The sequence below is a fragment of the Dendropsophus ebraccatus genome, chromosome 1 (assembly GCF_027789765.1).
Source record: "Dendropsophus ebraccatus isolate aDenEbr1 chromosome 1, aDenEbr1.pat, whole genome shotgun sequence".
In the NCBI taxonomy this organism is placed as follows: domain Eukaryota; kingdom Metazoa; phylum Chordata; class Amphibia; order Anura; family Hylidae; genus Dendropsophus; species Dendropsophus ebraccatus.
Genome location: NC_091454.1, coordinates 116,510,920 through 116,528,379, shown reverse-complemented (window position 1 = coordinate 116,528,379; position 17,460 = coordinate 116,510,920). Strand labels below are relative to the sequence as shown.

The window sequence follows — 17,460 nt, the reverse complement described above, 5'->3', positions numbered from 1 at the left end:
TAGGAAGCAAAACCGTTGTGACTATATGTAAGGGTTACAGTTGTGATTGTTGTTGTGATTTATGCTGTGTGCTGGATTGATGGTATTATGCAGCAATTAATTAAGTTTTGAGCTAACCCTTTTGCTGCTTGAGGCAAGACAGTTTTCTTTGCTACTTTTTTATGCAAAACGTTAGGTATCACCTCTAGATGTCTTACTGCATTTCAAATTATGATAAAAAATGTGGAACTCACAATTTTTGTCAAAGATAAAACAAAAGTATGATATAACTACAAACTAAAACGTTACTTTGTGAACGTAACTACGAAGCGAATTTGCATAAAAAAAACAAATGGTGGCGGAAGAAAATTATTAACCATAATCTCTAATGCCTGTCCAATCAGCTGCAGGCCCCTTTATGTCACCACCTCCCCCTCTATATAAGGAGGTTCGGTAACCGACGTGGCCAGTCAGCTGTGTGTGGAGGAGAGAGCAGGATGGCAGCAGGCAGTTACAGCAGAGCAGGGAGAGACTAACAGAGTGATGTAGGAACAGAGAGGAGAGGAGTGGCAGAAATTGGATGACTGACTGGCTGATTGACTTTTTTTCAAATGTGATTTTCCTATTTTTGACACTTTTACAACAACATGGTTTAACAAATTTGCCCTTCTGTTATAGTCCCAGAATTGTCCCAGACTCTTCCGGCCCTTTTCCCTGAGAGTCGCAGTCATATATCGCCCCCCTGGTTCACAAATACGCTTTCTTGACCATTTTTCTACCTGGCTTCCTTACTTTCTTTCTTCTGACATTCCCGCCCTCATCATGGGCGATTTTAATATCCCTATTGACAAACCACTTTCCCCATCGGCCTCTCAGTTTCTTTCCCTAACCTCCTCCCTTGGCCTCTCCCAGCATTCTGACTCTCCAACCCACAAGGGTGGGAATACCCTGGACCTTGTCTTCTCCAGACTTTGCCCAGTTTCTCGCCTTAATAACACTCCTACCGGGCTCTCGGACCACAATCTTCTCTCCTTTTCAATCACTAATACTCATTCTCCTCCTGACACCCCAACCTTGGTCATGTACAGAAACTTACGTGCCATCAACACCCAACAACTTACAGACTCTGTACAGTCATCACTGCCTCCTATCTCTTCGCTCTCCTGTCCCAATCTGGCTGCCAAGTGCTATCACGACACCCTCAAAACAACCCTTGACAAAATGGCACCCCTCACACCTCAATCAGCAAAACGCAGACGACCACAACCTTGGCACACACCTTCAACTCGTTTTCTTAGACGGTGTTCTAGGTGTCATCCTACCAAAGAGGCCTAGATAGTGCGGTCTATGCGCACCCAAAACTATCCAACACAAAATCCAAAAACAAAAGAACTGGAATGCAAGACCAATATAAATATGAATGTTTTTTATTATTATATCAAAAAAAGATTATTAAAAAGTACATAACGGGGGGGCTAGAGCTAATACAAATCCCCATAAAAACGGTGGATCAAAGAATTTTTATACATAAAATGCTATATCATAAGGTAGGAGATAAATAAATAACCTACATATACAAACATATATACTGGGCACTGGGTTGGTACTACATACAGAGAATAAATAAATAAATAAATAATCCCCACAGTGGGTATATGGCAGAAAAACATAAAGACACCATCAACAAACAATAAATATTACCCATACATGTCCTTAGTATATAGGTCCACCTCACCGTACACCCGACGCGCGTTTCGCGTGTTGCTTTATCGAGGGTGATAAAGCAACCTCGATAAAGCAACACGCGAAACGCGCGTCGGGTGTACGGTGAGGTGGACCTATATACTAAGGACATGTATGGGTAATATTTATTGTTTGTTGATGGTGTCTTTATGTTTTTCTGCCATATACCCACTGTGGGGATTATTTATTTATTTATTTATTCTCTGTATGTAGTACCAACCCAGTGCCCAGTATATATGTTTGTATATGTAGGTTATTTATTTATCTCCTACCTTATGATATAGCATTTTATGTATAAAAATTCTTTGATCCACCGTTTTTATGGGGATTTGTATTAGCTCTAGCCCCCCCGTTATGTACTTTTTAATAATCTTTTTTTGATATAATAATAAAAAACATTCATATTTATATTGGTCTTGCATTCCAGTTCTTTTGTTTTTGGATTTTGTGTTGGTGTTCTAGGTGTGCTGAACGTTCGTGGAGGAAGTCTAAAACTGATGCAAACCTCCTACATTACAAATTTGTGCTTAGAAGCTACTACTCCGCTCTTCATTCTGCTAAACAATCTTACTTTACCTCTCTCATTTCTTCTCTATCCCATAACCCAAAACGTCTCTTTGATACCCTCAACTCCCTCCTCAAACCCAAAGTTCAGACACCCGTAACTAACCTCTGTGCTGAAGACCTAGCATCCTACTTCAAGGAAAAGATAGATACCATCCGTCAGGAGATGACCTCCCAGTCCCAAAGAAGTGTTGATCCCATTCCCTCTTGTATTTCCTCCTCTTCCCTCTCAGTATTTGAACCTGTAACAGAGGAGGAAGTCTCCAGACTCCTCTCCTCATCTCGTCCCACCACCTGCCCTAGTGACCCTATTCCCTCACACCTTGTCCAGTCTCTCTCTCCTGTTGTCACTACTTACCTTACTAAAATCTTCAACCTCTCCCTCTCCTCTGGCATCTTCCCCTCGGCTTTCAAACACTCCATTATCACTCCCTTACTTAAAAAAACCTCCCTAGACCCCTCCTGTGCAGCCAACTATCGACCTGTCTCTAATCTTCCTTTTATCTCCAAACTGTTGGAACGTCTGGTCTATTCCCGCCTAACCCGCTACCTCTCTGACAACTCTCTCCTTGACCCCCTTCAGTCTGGTTTCCGTCCTCACCACTCTACAGAAACTGCCCTTACTAAAGTCTCTAACGATCTCCTCTCCGCTAAATCTAAAGGTGACCATTCACTTCTCATCCTCCTGGACCTATCTGCAGCTTTTGACACTGTAGACCACCAGCTCCTCCTCTCCACGCTCCGCTCTATCGGCCTCAAGGACTCTGCTCTTTCCTGGTTCTCCACCTATCTATCCGACCGCTCCTTTAGTGTATCACTTTCTGGCTCCACGTCATCTTCTCTCCCCCTTACAGTTGGGGTTTCTCAGGGATCAGTCCTGGGCCCTCTCCTTTTCTCACTTTACACTTTACCCATCGGACAAATCATCAGCAAGTTTGGTTTTCAGTACCATCTCTATGCTGATGATACCCAGCTATATACCTCCTCCCGTGATATCACTACCGCACTTCTACAGAACACCAGTAACTGTCTGCCGTCTCCAACGCTATGTCCTCCCTATTCCTAAAACTAAACCTTTCTAAGACTGAGCTTCTTGTCTTCCCTCCCTCTGCTAAACACCCTCCACCTGACATTTCCATCTCTGTCTGTGGTGCGACCATAGCCCCAACACAGCAAGCCCGCTGCCTTCGGGTTATGTTTGATCTTTCCTTCACTCCTCACATTAAATCTCTTTCACGTTCCTGTAATCTGCATCTAAAAAACATCTCTAAAATCCGTCCCTTCCTTCCTGTCGAATCTGCTAAAACTCTCATTGTCGCTCTGATTCATTCCCGTCTTGACTACTGCAATTCCTTACTAATCGGCCTTCCTTCCTCTAAACTCTCCTCTCTCCAGTCTATTCTCAATACAGCGGCCAGGCTCATCCCCATGTCCAGCCGTTATACTGATGCCTCCCCCCTGTGCCAGTCACTACACTGGCTCCCTGTTAAACACAGGATACAATATAAAGTCCTCCTGCTCACCCACAAGGCTCTCCACAGTGCTGCACCTCCATACATCTCCTCCCTCATCTCTGTCTACCGCCCTACCCGTGCCCTACGCTCCTCTAATGACTTACGATTAACATCCACCTTGATCCGCACCTCTCACTCCCGTCTCCAGGACTTCACCCGAGCTGCACCAGTTCTATGGAATGCACTACCCAAGACTGTCAGACTCACCTCCAATACCCAAAGCTTCAAACGTGCCCTCAAAACACATCTGTTCAAACAGGCTTACCAGGTTCCCTAATTTTGACTCAACCCTCAACCCCCCCTCCACACACACACACACACACACACACACACCTCCACCACGCACACAGACACATACATACACGCACACACACACACACACACCAAGCATTTAAGCACTTAGACCTGTGCATGCAGGCATTGGCTGGTGACAGGTTCACCCCCCCTTACCCGCACTGCCTTATTTATAAAGATGGCTGGACCATAAGAACAACGATGCACTTTGCCCCTCTGCCATTCTGTCTCGCACCCCCTCCTGATAGTATGTAAGCTCATGCATGCGAGCAGGGACCTCACTCCTCATGTATGGATAATTATATGTATCTCTGTAATGTCGATTTTTTGTCTATGTATGTACCTCCAGAATTGTAAAGTGCTGCGGAATCTGTTGGCGCTATATAAATAAAAAATTATTATATTATTATTATTATTATTATTGTAGCTGCTAACGTTTTGACTGTATGGCTATGTTCACACAATGTCAAAAATGGAGAAAAAACATCCGATTTCGCTATTTAAAAAAAACATCAGTTTTTGCAGCAATTTAACTGACTTCAATGCAATTGCATTGAAGTCAATGGGAAGACGGACATCCTATGCACACAATGCATTGAAAAACGGACGTTTTTGCTGCTGACGTCAAAATAATGAACATGAACATTATTTTCGGGTGTTTTTTGCAAATAGCGGATGTTTTGTATTAGTTGTTCACACACAGTTCTTCTATTGTCACCGTTCTTTCTCCGTTTTTACTATTAAATTCAATGGATTTTTCAATTAAGCCACAACCAAAGGGCAATTAGTAACCCCACATTAATATAATGTGCAAACACCCGTCATTGCACTAAGGGGATGCCAGGCTTCGAAAAACGTCCGTTATTTTAGACTCAAAATAACGGAAGTCATTTTAAACGGAGCTGAAAAAAACGTTGTGTGAACATAGCCTTTTAATGAAATTCATTAAGATTCGATTTGCGAATCTTAACGAGTCTGACCAAAAATTTGTGAAGCTCACAAAACGAATTTCCGCCTGCTTCTCTCATGTCTAGTTGTGGTGCTCAAAAGGTCACTTCCAGAGTGACAGAGAGAGGAAAGTGTGGGAATTCAAATGAATAAAAACCTTCCAGTCATTAACACATTGGGGGAGATTTATCAAAGGGTGTAAAATTTAGACTGGTGCAAACTGCCCACAGCAACCAATCACAGCTCAGCTTTCCTTTCAGCACTGCCTTAAGTTGAGCTGTGATTGGTTGCTGTGGGTAGTTTGCACCAGTCTAAATTTTACACACTTTAATAAATCTCCCCCATTGACTAAACCTGGCACCTGGATTTATGACCCACTACATGGACACACTCCACAGATAAAACCAAACTGACCAAGAATCTTGTTCTTCTAAATAACCTTTAATCTACAACAAGTCCTCTTTATTACACTTATCTATGTGATGTATCTATTCTCACTGCCCCTGCCCCCCCTCCCATTCACAGATGTCTCTCTTTTCTTGCTTATAACATTCCCAAAATGTTGTGCTGTTTCTGTAAGACATCCATATTTAAACTTGTCTGTTGAAGGGATGTTTTGAATCCCGAAAGCTCACAATTCTAACAATTTTTTTGTTGGCCAATAAAGGTATCACTCCTAAAATACTTTGATTAAAAGTAATAGCCACCACATTAAATTCATATGAAAACTCAAGTATTTAAAAATTTTGAAAGATTTGGAGTCGGAATCTGTAAAAATTTTTTCAACTCAAGCCAAAATTGAAGTCAAGCCAAGACTCCACAGCCCTGTTTGAATCTTTATACTAAATATCCGAACCTGGCTTCTGGTACCTTATATAACAGTCTAAAATACAATTGGGGGGTAATTGTACTAGTAACTGTACACAGGTTATCTTTTTAAATTGCACTTGCTATAAAATATATTTATTACAAAATAAAGTCAGACCTCTTCTGATATTTTCTCTGTGTACTGTATGAAATACAGACATGTATGTTTTGGAATGCTTGCACATACTATTATTATATGCATGCATAGTCAGTGAAAGTCAGTGAAAGTAGTGAAGGCTATAGTTTCAAAATTAGTTTGATCCAGATACATGTTATACTAACTGAATGATCTGCAGATTCTGATATTGTCTTCCGGTTGTATACTTACATACGGTATATAATTACTTTATATCCATGAAAAAAAATCCAGCAAGCATTGTTAAGGAGATCTAGAGTTTAATTGAAAAATGCTGGAGTTTTCTTTTTTTTTTTGCCAAAGAGCTTTGCATGAGAGATAAACAGGCTTTGACAAGATTGATAAAAGAACAATTTTCTAAATTAGATATTGATTCTTGTGGTTGCCTCAATTCTGTTGGTTGTGTGTTTTCTAAAAGATAACTCCTGGTGAGAACGCTTAATGCATGGAAAAATCCTGCTTAATTTTTTTCCGTAACATTTTTTCCTGTTCTAAAGGTGTAATAATCTACATGGAAGGTTCAACCTGAATGGACACCTGACATATTGTCAGTTGTTGCTTTGGACTTTGACACACCACCATTGCTCCTTTTAGTGAGCGGAAATCAAGACATAATACTGTAGATTTCCCTAGAAGGGTCAGCTTTAACCTATTTTAACAATACATAATGTATTGACTCGAATCTGTCAAAGCAGCATTGTAGCTATTAGAATAGTGGTAAAAATTGTTGACCCCATGGCCCTTTTTTGTTTTTGTCGCTTAGAAAACCATATGAAGTATGGTCTGGCCAGTGTGTCAGAGTGGGGTTTCTTGGGCCCAAGAAAAAAGATAATGCTGAGGGGCTCATCCACCTTGTATATAGACCATGTTCTTGGCTATATTTATACATGTTCCCACAGATTAAAAACACAGAAAAGCTATATTCATACACTGTTGAAATTGAGTGGATGGCCTCCATTTACTGAAAGCAATTATATGCCATTAAATGGCAGCCATCCACTCACTTTCAACAGTGTGTGAACATAGCCTTTCTGTGTTTTCATCCACTCCTGGTTTTGATTGCAAAATACTGACCAAAATACTGTGTGAACATAGCCTAAAAGTTATACAGTCAGACCAGATTTCCTGTGTTTTTATCATTGTTGGACAGTGTTGCTAAGGTGGGGCTTAGTGCCTGTTGAACCGCCCCCGCCTTATCACACATGGAACGTGGCAGATGAGTCTTCTGGACCTTTTGGGATTTATTGTTGTATCAGAATCAATGCTCACCCTCCTGTGTTCTGGTGAGCCATTCCTACTATGGAGGGTTGGTTTTAGATCTTGTTCTCTTATGTGCACTTTAGTTTTGCATTGAATATTATACTTACACTTACATCATGTGTTAAGAAGATTCAGCAGTTAGTAGGATATCCACATCCCATATATCCCATTTTGCTGTAGATTATCTATCCAAATTTGTGAATGAGGAATCTGCAGTGGAATACAGTAGACAGATATAAATATCGTTTCTATTTTGTTGCATGTGTGCAGTGGTTATGCTTGCTTGTTGCATGTGTGCAGTGGTTATGCTTGCTTGTTGCATGTGAGCAGTGGTTATGCTTGTTGCATGTGTGCAGCTGTTACGCTTGCTTGTTGCATGTGTGCAGTGGTTATGCTTGCTTGTTGCATGTGTTCAGTGGTTATACTTGCTTGATGCATGTGTGCAGTGGTTATGCTTGCTTGTTGCATGTGTGCAGTGGTTATGCTTGCTTGTTGCATGTGTGCAGTGGTTATGCTTGCTTGTTGCATGTGTGCAGTGGTTATGCTTGCTTGTTGCATGTGTGCAGTGGTTATGCTTGCTTGTTGCATGTGTGCATTGGTTATGTTTGCTTGTTGTATGTGTGCAGTGGCCATGCTTGCTTGTTGCATGTGTGCAGTGGTTATGCTTGCTTGTTGCATGTGTGCAGGTATTATGCTTGCTTGTTGCATGTGTGCATTGGTTATGTTTGCTTATTGTATGTGTGCAGTGGCCATGCTTGCTTGTTGCATGTATGCAGTGGTTATGCTTGCTTGTTGCATGTGTGCAGGTATTATGCTTGCTTTTTGCATGTGTGCAGTGGTGATGTTTGCTTGTTGTATGTGTGCAGTGGCCATGCTTGCTTGTTGCATGTGTGCAGTGGTTATGCTTGCTTGTTGTATGTGTACATTGATAGCTAAAATGGGGCTGACATATTACTTCCCCATTCAATAGTCAGAGTGACTGCCAGCATCAGGCATTTTGTATTATGGCTCTGTGCAGACCCACAGAGGCCCATCCTTTACTATGATATCTGAAAAGCATTTTCTAATGGCTTCTTTGGAAAAAAAAAATGTGTTCCCTATCTCGCTGAATGACACAGTCCATCCCAAGACATTTCTCTATGAAGGTTTAATCAGGGATTACAGAGGTATCCTCTTTAGAGTATATGAAATTCATAGAGATGAATAAAAATCAAATGTAGTGGTATACTTCACTGCTTCGAGTAATATCAGTGACAGTATTATAGCAGAACACCATGGTTTCAAGATCTCTATTAAAATCATAGGTTCTAGATCATTGCTTCACACAGTATTTGTCAGGTGTTGCTTACCCATGCACAGTTGCTGTGCAACCAATACATGTATAGAATCTGAATAAAACTAAAAATCTTCTGTCATACTGTAAAACTAGTGACAGTCAGAAATTGGCTGTTTATGTGTAAACCTATTGTAACATATATACCAAAATGATAATGCTTATAACACTAATGTTTCAACCAGTACTGTAGACTTGTAAGTGTTCTTTAACATGGCTCTATGTTTATATTCTTCTTCGTCCTAAACAGAGGAATTCCAGGAAAGAACTGTGGAATCATCATTGTTACTGCTGAAGAGCTGAACAATTGCCGAGTAAGTGGCCTATTTGTTCATTTTCTCTCAACACTAGAGGGTCCTATCAAACTTGAGCTATATTGAAATAAAGGGGTACTTACATGCACTGCGAAGAGTCAATACTTGGTTGTATAAAAAGGAAAATTCCGTAGAAAAATGTATAGAAAACTGAATTTCAGCACACTGCACATATAAACTAGTTTTTGCACTTTTTACATACAGTCTTTACATTGCACCCTCATTGCGTAACCATTACCATTAATTGTTTAGCCTGTGCAGCTACAGTGTTTGACTGTACATAGCATGCTGTGGATGCATGTTCACAATAATATCTGTCAAAGGTGATGGCTAAATCTCCAGCCACTGCTTCCTTCTCCTAAGCAATCTTTTAAGCTCACATATGATCAAATCGGCATGATTTGATTGTACCTGAGCTTACATGATGGTAGAAGTTGTTATAATCCCAAGTTCACTGGCTAAACAGCACAATGGTGTAGTGGGGCATTTTTAACTCCAAGGTATATATATATATATATATATATATATATATATATATATATATATATATATATCTGTATTACCAATAGTGGTTATAGCAAATTTGCAGACTGAAATAAATAGTGCATATCACTTGGTATGTAAATGAATGTACAGGAAGTAATAATGTGCTTCAGAGTTTGCAAACCATGGTGATAATCTGTATTACAGGGTTATGGTTATGTTAATAACACAGAACGTAAGTATATCAGTAGTCCACAACATAGGTTTTTCTAGCTTTTTGTAGGTGTTTTTGGAAGGCTAAATAATGGTGGAAGGAAGGGAAACTACCTGATAAATGAGGTATCTATACAAAATTTAGTTTGCAATATTATACCTCTGGTCTAGAAGGATGTTAGATCAGCCATGCACAATAATGTATGACCGTAGGTTGCAAATAGGTTGCAAATAAATTTCTCATTACTGTTTAATTTGACAAACAGAAAATAAAATAGACTATATCTATAGAATTACTAATAAAAAGAAAAGAAACCACTAATACCAGTAAACTAGGGCCAAATAACACTGGCACACCAGGAACATTATCAACACACAGTGATAGACTAGTGCACCGTACTGTTACTGAATAAAACCATTGTACACAGAACAGTATTCCCCCAATACAGTGTCCATTTGGTGTTAGTAACCAGCCATACAAAGAAGCTGTATACCATATAAGTGATTACAGTTACATCCAACGACTCACAGGTGATGTGTACTCTGATCTTAGTCACCCTTATCCTTTTCTTCTTCATATAGCTCAGACCGCTATGATGAATTCTTTCAGCCAAAACTCATCTTCAGCACCTTCCTACCTCTACACAATTACCCCATCTATAGGCCCCCAAACTGTAATAATGCCTCCCCCTTGACCCCCCACCCCCCCAGTAGGTAATTATATAATAAGGTACAGTATGTAGTCCCTCCCTTCTCAGTGTAAACATACCCCTAGGTAGGTAGCACCCCCCTCATAGTTAGGTAACTTACATAGATAGCTCTTCCTAGTAGGTAGGTATGTTCTTAAATAGGTAGCCCCCAGTAGCAATGTATATCCCTAGATAGGTAGCCCCTTAGCTAGGCATGCCCTTACATATATATCTCCAGTTGGCAAGTGTCTATTTAGGTGGGTATCCCCCCTGTAGCCAGATTTGTCTCAGATACTTATTCCCTGCCCCCCTCCCCAGTTATATATTTCTTTAGATAGACCCCCTAAGGAAGAAAGCTATGTTTTTAGAAAATTAACCCACCCCCCTTCCTCGGTAGCATGGTATGTCCTAAAGTGGGTGCCTCTCCTGTAGCCAGCTATTTCCTAGTTAGGTATCCCTCCTCCCAGTTCCAAGGTTTGTCCTTAGGTAAGTAGACCCCTTAGTAGCTGGATATGTCCAGTAAGTATTCCCCCACCTAAAATATGCAAGAATATACCCCCCTCCCCTCAATAGGCAGTCAGTCCTAACCAAAAGCCAAAGGGACTTCCAAACTTGCTCATAAAACATATTTCCATAGTTCACTGTCTTCTTTGCATAGAAAGATATGTAGATAGATGGAAAGGAAAGAATTGGTCGATAAAATATGTGACTGGTTGCAACGTCCAGCTACACTACACGCTGCTCTGCCAGTTCCTAGATTGGAGGTGGGGCCACTACCAAGGACAGGGCCAACATTTGGGATTTAGGCAAAGATTCCATGCTGCACTGAATGGGCATATTAATCAAATCGACCAGCCCTAGTATTATAATATTAGCATTTTGGTTTGGTAAACAGAACATAAAAACTTTAGCAACCATGATATGAGAATAGCCTGAACAGGCTCGAAATGTATAAACATTTGTCTCAGATGTGAATTTCCAACTGTTGCCAATACAGTTTCAGTTTTTATACTCATCTTTTACAGGTGAACCGTGCTGCTTCTGTATTGTTCTAAAGATACAACTGAAAATAAATCAGTTCTCTGTAAATGTGAACAGTTTTCATGAGCAGTATAACTGCTTTCTTTCTAGAGATTTCCTTGGAAACTAAGTGAAAGGCTAAGCACTTGTCTATTTAGGGCCTTAGACTGCCTCTAAATGTGTATGCATCTGGCATGTCTGTGCAACGTACCCACAGTTTTTTCTTTGTGGTACAAACGTATGCCAATATACACTGTTTCTGGACTATACTGAAAATCAAACTCTGTTATGCTATTTAATGCTTTAATAGAACATATACATTAAGTTATTTATATTAGTATGAACTTCTTTGGTTGAAAGAGGCTTTTTAGGGAAAAATGTATACATGACCAGTATTTTCCTAAGTGGTGTATTATGTTATTTACATTAATGTTTAAACATTTTTCATGCATTTTAGGATGCTGTGTTAATGCAGTTTTGTGCCAATAAACTTGACAAGAAAGACTTTTTTGGAAAGTCAGACCCATTTCTAGTGTTTTACCGAAGTAATGAAGATGGAAGGTATGTCTCCTAATGTGTACAGTGTAGTTCATGTTGTTCTCTGCCATGTAACTAACACATGTGTCTTACAAATCTTACAAATGTGTCTGTACAGCTATATGCTCACATTGCAGTAGCATACTTCTTTTAAATTAGCTTAAAACATTTTACATTCTTTTTATCACATTAATACCTTCATTTAGGCATCTTATAATTCTTTCACGAAATGCTTGCATGTGTATTTCTATCAGCTCATTGTAGTGTATAGGATAATCTATTCTTTGTTAACCCAGAAGCATTTAAAATGTCCTTATTTGCCATACCTTTATGTAACCAAAGACCATTTTACACATGACCATGTAATGAACATTATGAGTATTACTAGGAATGCTTGTTTCCAATTATCGGCCCATATAAATGGGTCAGGTACCAGCTGATAAATGAGCAAATGCTTGTTTGTAGGCTCATCAGATCTTACATTTGGCAGATAAAATTATTGTTATGGATTCCACATCGCACTGTGTAAATATGGCATGTGTGGCCACTTGTGATGACGTTTGTTTCAGCACTAACTAATCAATCTGTCTAAATGAGCACCAATCCGAGATCAGTACTCGGGAGCCCGCCAGCACTGACCAAGAGAAATATATGCTTTCATACAGTTATAGGGCTCATGCACACTGAGAAATAGACGAGGAAGGATTTCTGCTTGAAAATTCCTCTTCTATTCTGCTCTGGCAGAATAGGAGCTGAATTTGAGAGGAATTCAAAATGAAAGCAGAATTCAAGTCCCATTGACTTCTATAGGATTCCTCTAGCAGAATCCGCCCAAAGAATTGACATGAAAAGGTATGTGCACACAAATTTTACAGAAAATACGTTGCAGAATCCGCCGCTCGTGCCCAGGTGCCCATCATTGTACCAGTGTACCTGGTGCCCCTGTGCCTCTTTGTTGTCTCCTCGTGACATAGTGTCCACAGGGAGATGAACAAAAGAAAAAGCTAAAGTGCTCAGATACAACATACTGTAGAAAGCTTTATTGATTAAAAACATATAAAAACATAAATGTCCGAGTACCATGAATGATGGTCTCCAACTGCTAACATATAGAGGGGTACTGAAAGTGGAGAAGCATGCTGCCTAACTGTAAATGTTTTTTAAAGTGCAATAGTGAAGCAGCATAAATATAAGGTAAACATATCTGCTCACAAGTACAAAACAAAAGTATACAACATTATTGCAAGTGTCATCAATATACACCTAAATTAACCTATACCTCTGAAATGTGATAATATGGTCCACCACTTCGCTGTGCTTATGTGGCATAACTATTTTAGAAGCAGAAATTTTCAAAGTTAGAAAAATTCTATTTTTCTCAATTGCTTACATTTGGGGGCTAGGTTCACACTATGTAACTGTGCGGCTGTATTTTTTATGCGGCTGTAAATGTGCGGATGAAACTACGGCCGTGGGAAAAAATAGACATGCGGCTCAAAACATACGGTCATTTACTTTGAAATCTGGTTCAACTAAAAAATAACAAATAAAATCTTAAGAAAGTGATGCAAACACCTCTGGATGCATCTGGGAAAGCAGGGAAACAGTTTACATGAATCGCTATTACCGGGGTTTGCGATCCTCTGCAGTATGCCGATGTCTCTCATGGTTAATCTATTAAAATAATAAAACACATTTTCGTTGTAATAAAGTGCCTTTCGTTGTTCAATAATTAAATTTAAACGAATCCATCATTTTGCAATTAAATATACTGCTAAAATAAATAGATATATAAATAAATGTATATTTTATATATATTTATTTTTTGACAGTATATTTAATTACAAAATGATGGATTCGTTAGAATTAAATTATTGAACAACGAAACTGAATTTATTTAATCGAAAATGTGTTTTATTAATTAAATATTAATTAGTACAGGAAGCTCCATAAGCCGTTAATTCATATTGCCGGCAATAGAGCATTCTGTACTAATCATCACTTTACTTTAATGAAAACATCAAATGTTTCTTCTAATTATGTTATCACAATAGCATTATTAGAAGAAACATTTAGAATTATATGTGCGCTCAGCTGATTGGCTGATCGGCTGAGCGCATATATAATGAGCCGGTCCGCAGTACAGTGACTTCATTGTGCTGTGGACCAGCGAAGAGGACACATCGGGGTGAGTATACAGCTCTCCCCACCCCCTCCCCAGCACTGCACCCCTCCCAGCAAGGAAGGGGGGGTCAGTTAACCCCTTCCTTGCTGGGATGGGTGCAGTCTGACATCAGTCTGGCCCCCAAGGGGTTAAGGGGGATGCAATACATCCTCCCTTAACCCCTTGGGGGCCAGACTGTAAGCAGCGATCTGTAAAGATGCTGCATACTGTAAGGTGCACAACACCGCTCACAATGATGGGTGTTGTGCTCCTGTTTGTGTGTTTCTCCCTTTTTCTTTTTCAGATATCGGTATCCTGGGGATTACGTCGGATTCCGTGGACTACGTCGATGACCAGCGTTTTTTTTTTTTTTAATAAAATGGTCAATGAGGGGTGTGGGGGTGTTTTTATTTGAATAAAAAAAATTTTTAACTTGTGTCTTGTCTTTATTTCTTTACTTTATAGACTTAGTAGTGGAAGCCGTCTAATAGACGGAATCCATTACTAAGTTGGGGCCTAGTGTTAGCCGGTATAAAATGGCTAACACTAACCCCCTATTATTACCCCAGTACCCAATGCCACCAGGGGTACTGGGAAGAGCCGGGTGCCAGTGGTCCCGGAGCGTCAAAATTGGCGCTCCTGGACCGGGCGGCAGCAGGCTGGTAAGATTTAGGCTGGGGAGGGCCTAAACCAATGGCTCTTCCCACCCTGGTGTTACCAGGCTGCTGTCGTTTGGTTTTTAACCCGGCTGGTTATAAAAATAGGGGGGACCCTATGCGTTTTTTTTTTATTATTTATTTATTTAAAAAAAAAAAAAACGCATAGGGTCCCCCCTATTTTTATAATCAGCCGGGTTAAAAACCAAACGACAGCAGCCTGGTAACACCAGGGTGGGTAGAGCCATTGGTTTAGGCCCTCCCCAGCCTAAATCTTACCAGCCTGCTGCCGCCCGGTCCAGGAGCGCCAATTTTGACGCTCTGGGACCACTGGCACCCGGCTCTTCCCAGTACCCCTGGTGGCATTGGGTACTGGGGTAATAATAGGGGGTTAGTGTTAGCCATTTTATACCGGCTAACACTAGGCCCCAACTTAGTAATGGATTCCGTCTATTAGACGGCTTCCACTACTAAGTCTATAAAGTAAAGAAATAAAGACAAGACACAAGTTAAAATAATTTTTTATTCAAATAAAAACACCCTCACACCCCTCATTGACCATTTTATTAAAAATAAAAAAACGCTGGTCATCGACGCAGTCCACGGAATCCGACGTAATCCCCAGGATACCGATATCTGAAAAACAAAAGGGGAGAAACACACAAAAAACACACAAACAGGAGCACAACACCCATCATTGTGAGCGGTGTTGTGCACCTTACAGTATGCAGCATCTTTACAGATCGCTGCTTACAGTCTGGCCCCCAAGGGGTTAAGGGAGGATGTATTGCATCCCCCTTAACCCCTTGGGGGCCAGACTGATGTCAGACTGCACCCATCCCAGCAAGGAAGGGGTTAACTGACCCCCCTTCCTTGCTGGGAGGGGTGCAGTGCTGGGGAGGGGGTGGGGAGAGCTGTATACTCACCCCGATGTTGTCTCTTCGCTGGTCCGCAGCACAATGAAGTCACTGTACTGCGGACCGGCTCATTATATGTGCGCTCAGCCGATCAGCCAATCAGCTGAGCGCACATATAATTCTAAATGTTTCTTCTAATAATGCTATTGTGATAACATAATTAGAAGAAACATTTGATGTTTTCATTAAAGTAAAGTGATGATTAGTACAGAATGCTCTTTTGCCGGCAATATGAATTAACGGCTTATGGAGCTTCCTGTACTAATTAATATTTAATTAATAAAACACATTTTCGATGAAATAAATTCAGTTTCGTTGTTCAATAATTTAATTCTAACGAATCCATCAGTGTGCAATTAAATATACTGTCAAAAAATAAATATATATATAAATATACATTTATTTATATATCTATTTATTTTAACAGTATATTTAATTGCAAAATGATGGATTCGTTAGAATTAAATCATTGACCAACGAAAGGGACTTTATTACAAAGAAAATGTGTTTTATTAATTTAATATATTAACTATTAGAGGCATCGGCATTCGGCATCATTGCCGGCTATTTTTGAAGTACTCCGTACGGACCGCCTGTCAATCCACGGCCGCATGTCCAGCCGCAAACAATGGTCTTGTTCATTTTTTACGGGTCCACATTACTAATGATTAAATTGGCTCATGTCAAAATTTGGCTTTGTCCTTAAAGGGAACCAATCACACCGAAATTGCCCCTATTGATAAGGAAACATAGTAACATAGTAACATAGTAACATAGTAAATAAGGTTGAAAGAAGACAAGAGTCCATCAGGTTCAACCTAGGAAAATCCTACTGTGTTGATCCAGGAAGGCGAAAAACCCCTATGAGGCAGAAGACAAACGCCCCACCACAGGGAGAAACTCCCCCCCCCCTCCCCCCTCCCCCGACTGCAATGGCAACCAGAACAATCCCCGGATCAACGTATCACCAGAAATCTAATGCCCATAACTTGTAATATTATATTGTTCAAGAAAAGCATCCAGGCCTCCCTTGAACTTATTTACTGAATCAGCCATGACAACATCATGTGGCAGAGAGTTCCACAGTCTTACCGCTCGTACAGTAAAGAACCCGCGTCGATGCTGATGATGAAATCTTCTTTCCTCTAGACGTAGAGGATGCCCCCTTGTCATTGTTACAGACCTAGGAGTAAAAAGACCACTACAAAAATCTCTGTACTGTCCATTCATATATTTGTACATTGTGATCAGATCGCCCCTAAGACGTCTTTTTTCTAGCGTAAATAACCCCAAGCGTGATAACCTGTCCTGGTACTGTAAGCCACCCATTCCCTTAATGACCTTTGTTGCCCTCCTCTGCACCCGCTCTAGGTCAGCTGTGTCCTTCTTATATACCGGTGCCCAAAACTGTACACAGTATTCCAAGTGTGGTCTGACCAGTGATTTATAAAGAGGCAAAACTATGTTCTCATCTTTAGCATCTATACCTCTTTTGATGCATCCCATTATTTTATTAGCCTTGGCAGCTGCTGCCTGGCACTGATCACTAAAGTTGAGTTTACTGTCCACCAATACCCCCAGGTCCTTTTCGGAAGTAGTTTTACCCAGTGTTTTATTATTTAGCACATAACTGTACTTATTATTTCTATGGCCCAAATGCATAACCTTACATTTATCCACATTAAACTTCATTTGCCATTTCTCCGCCCAAGCCTCTAGCTTCTCCAAATCCCTCTGTAATATGATATTATCCTCCTCTGTACTGATTACTTTACCCAGTTTAGTATCATCTGCAAAAATGGAGATTCTGCTCTGTAGCCCCTCTACAA

The 17,460-nt window shown here is 40.3% G+C and overlaps 1 protein-coding gene across 1 annotated transcript in view; it reads left to right on the top strand.

The window, feature by feature from the left end:
- CPNE8 (copine 8) overlaps positions 1-17,460 on the top strand; it is a 220,999-nt gene that overhangs the window by 138,747 nt on the left and 64,792 nt on the right. Inside the window, exons 7-8 of the mRNA XM_069977167.1 lie at positions 8,889-8,952; positions 11,815-11,918. Of these exons, the coding sequence (XP_069833268.1) occupies positions 8,889-8,952; positions 11,815-11,918 (168 nt within the window). The remainder of the gene's footprint in view (positions 1-8,888; positions 8,953-11,814; positions 11,919-17,460) is intronic.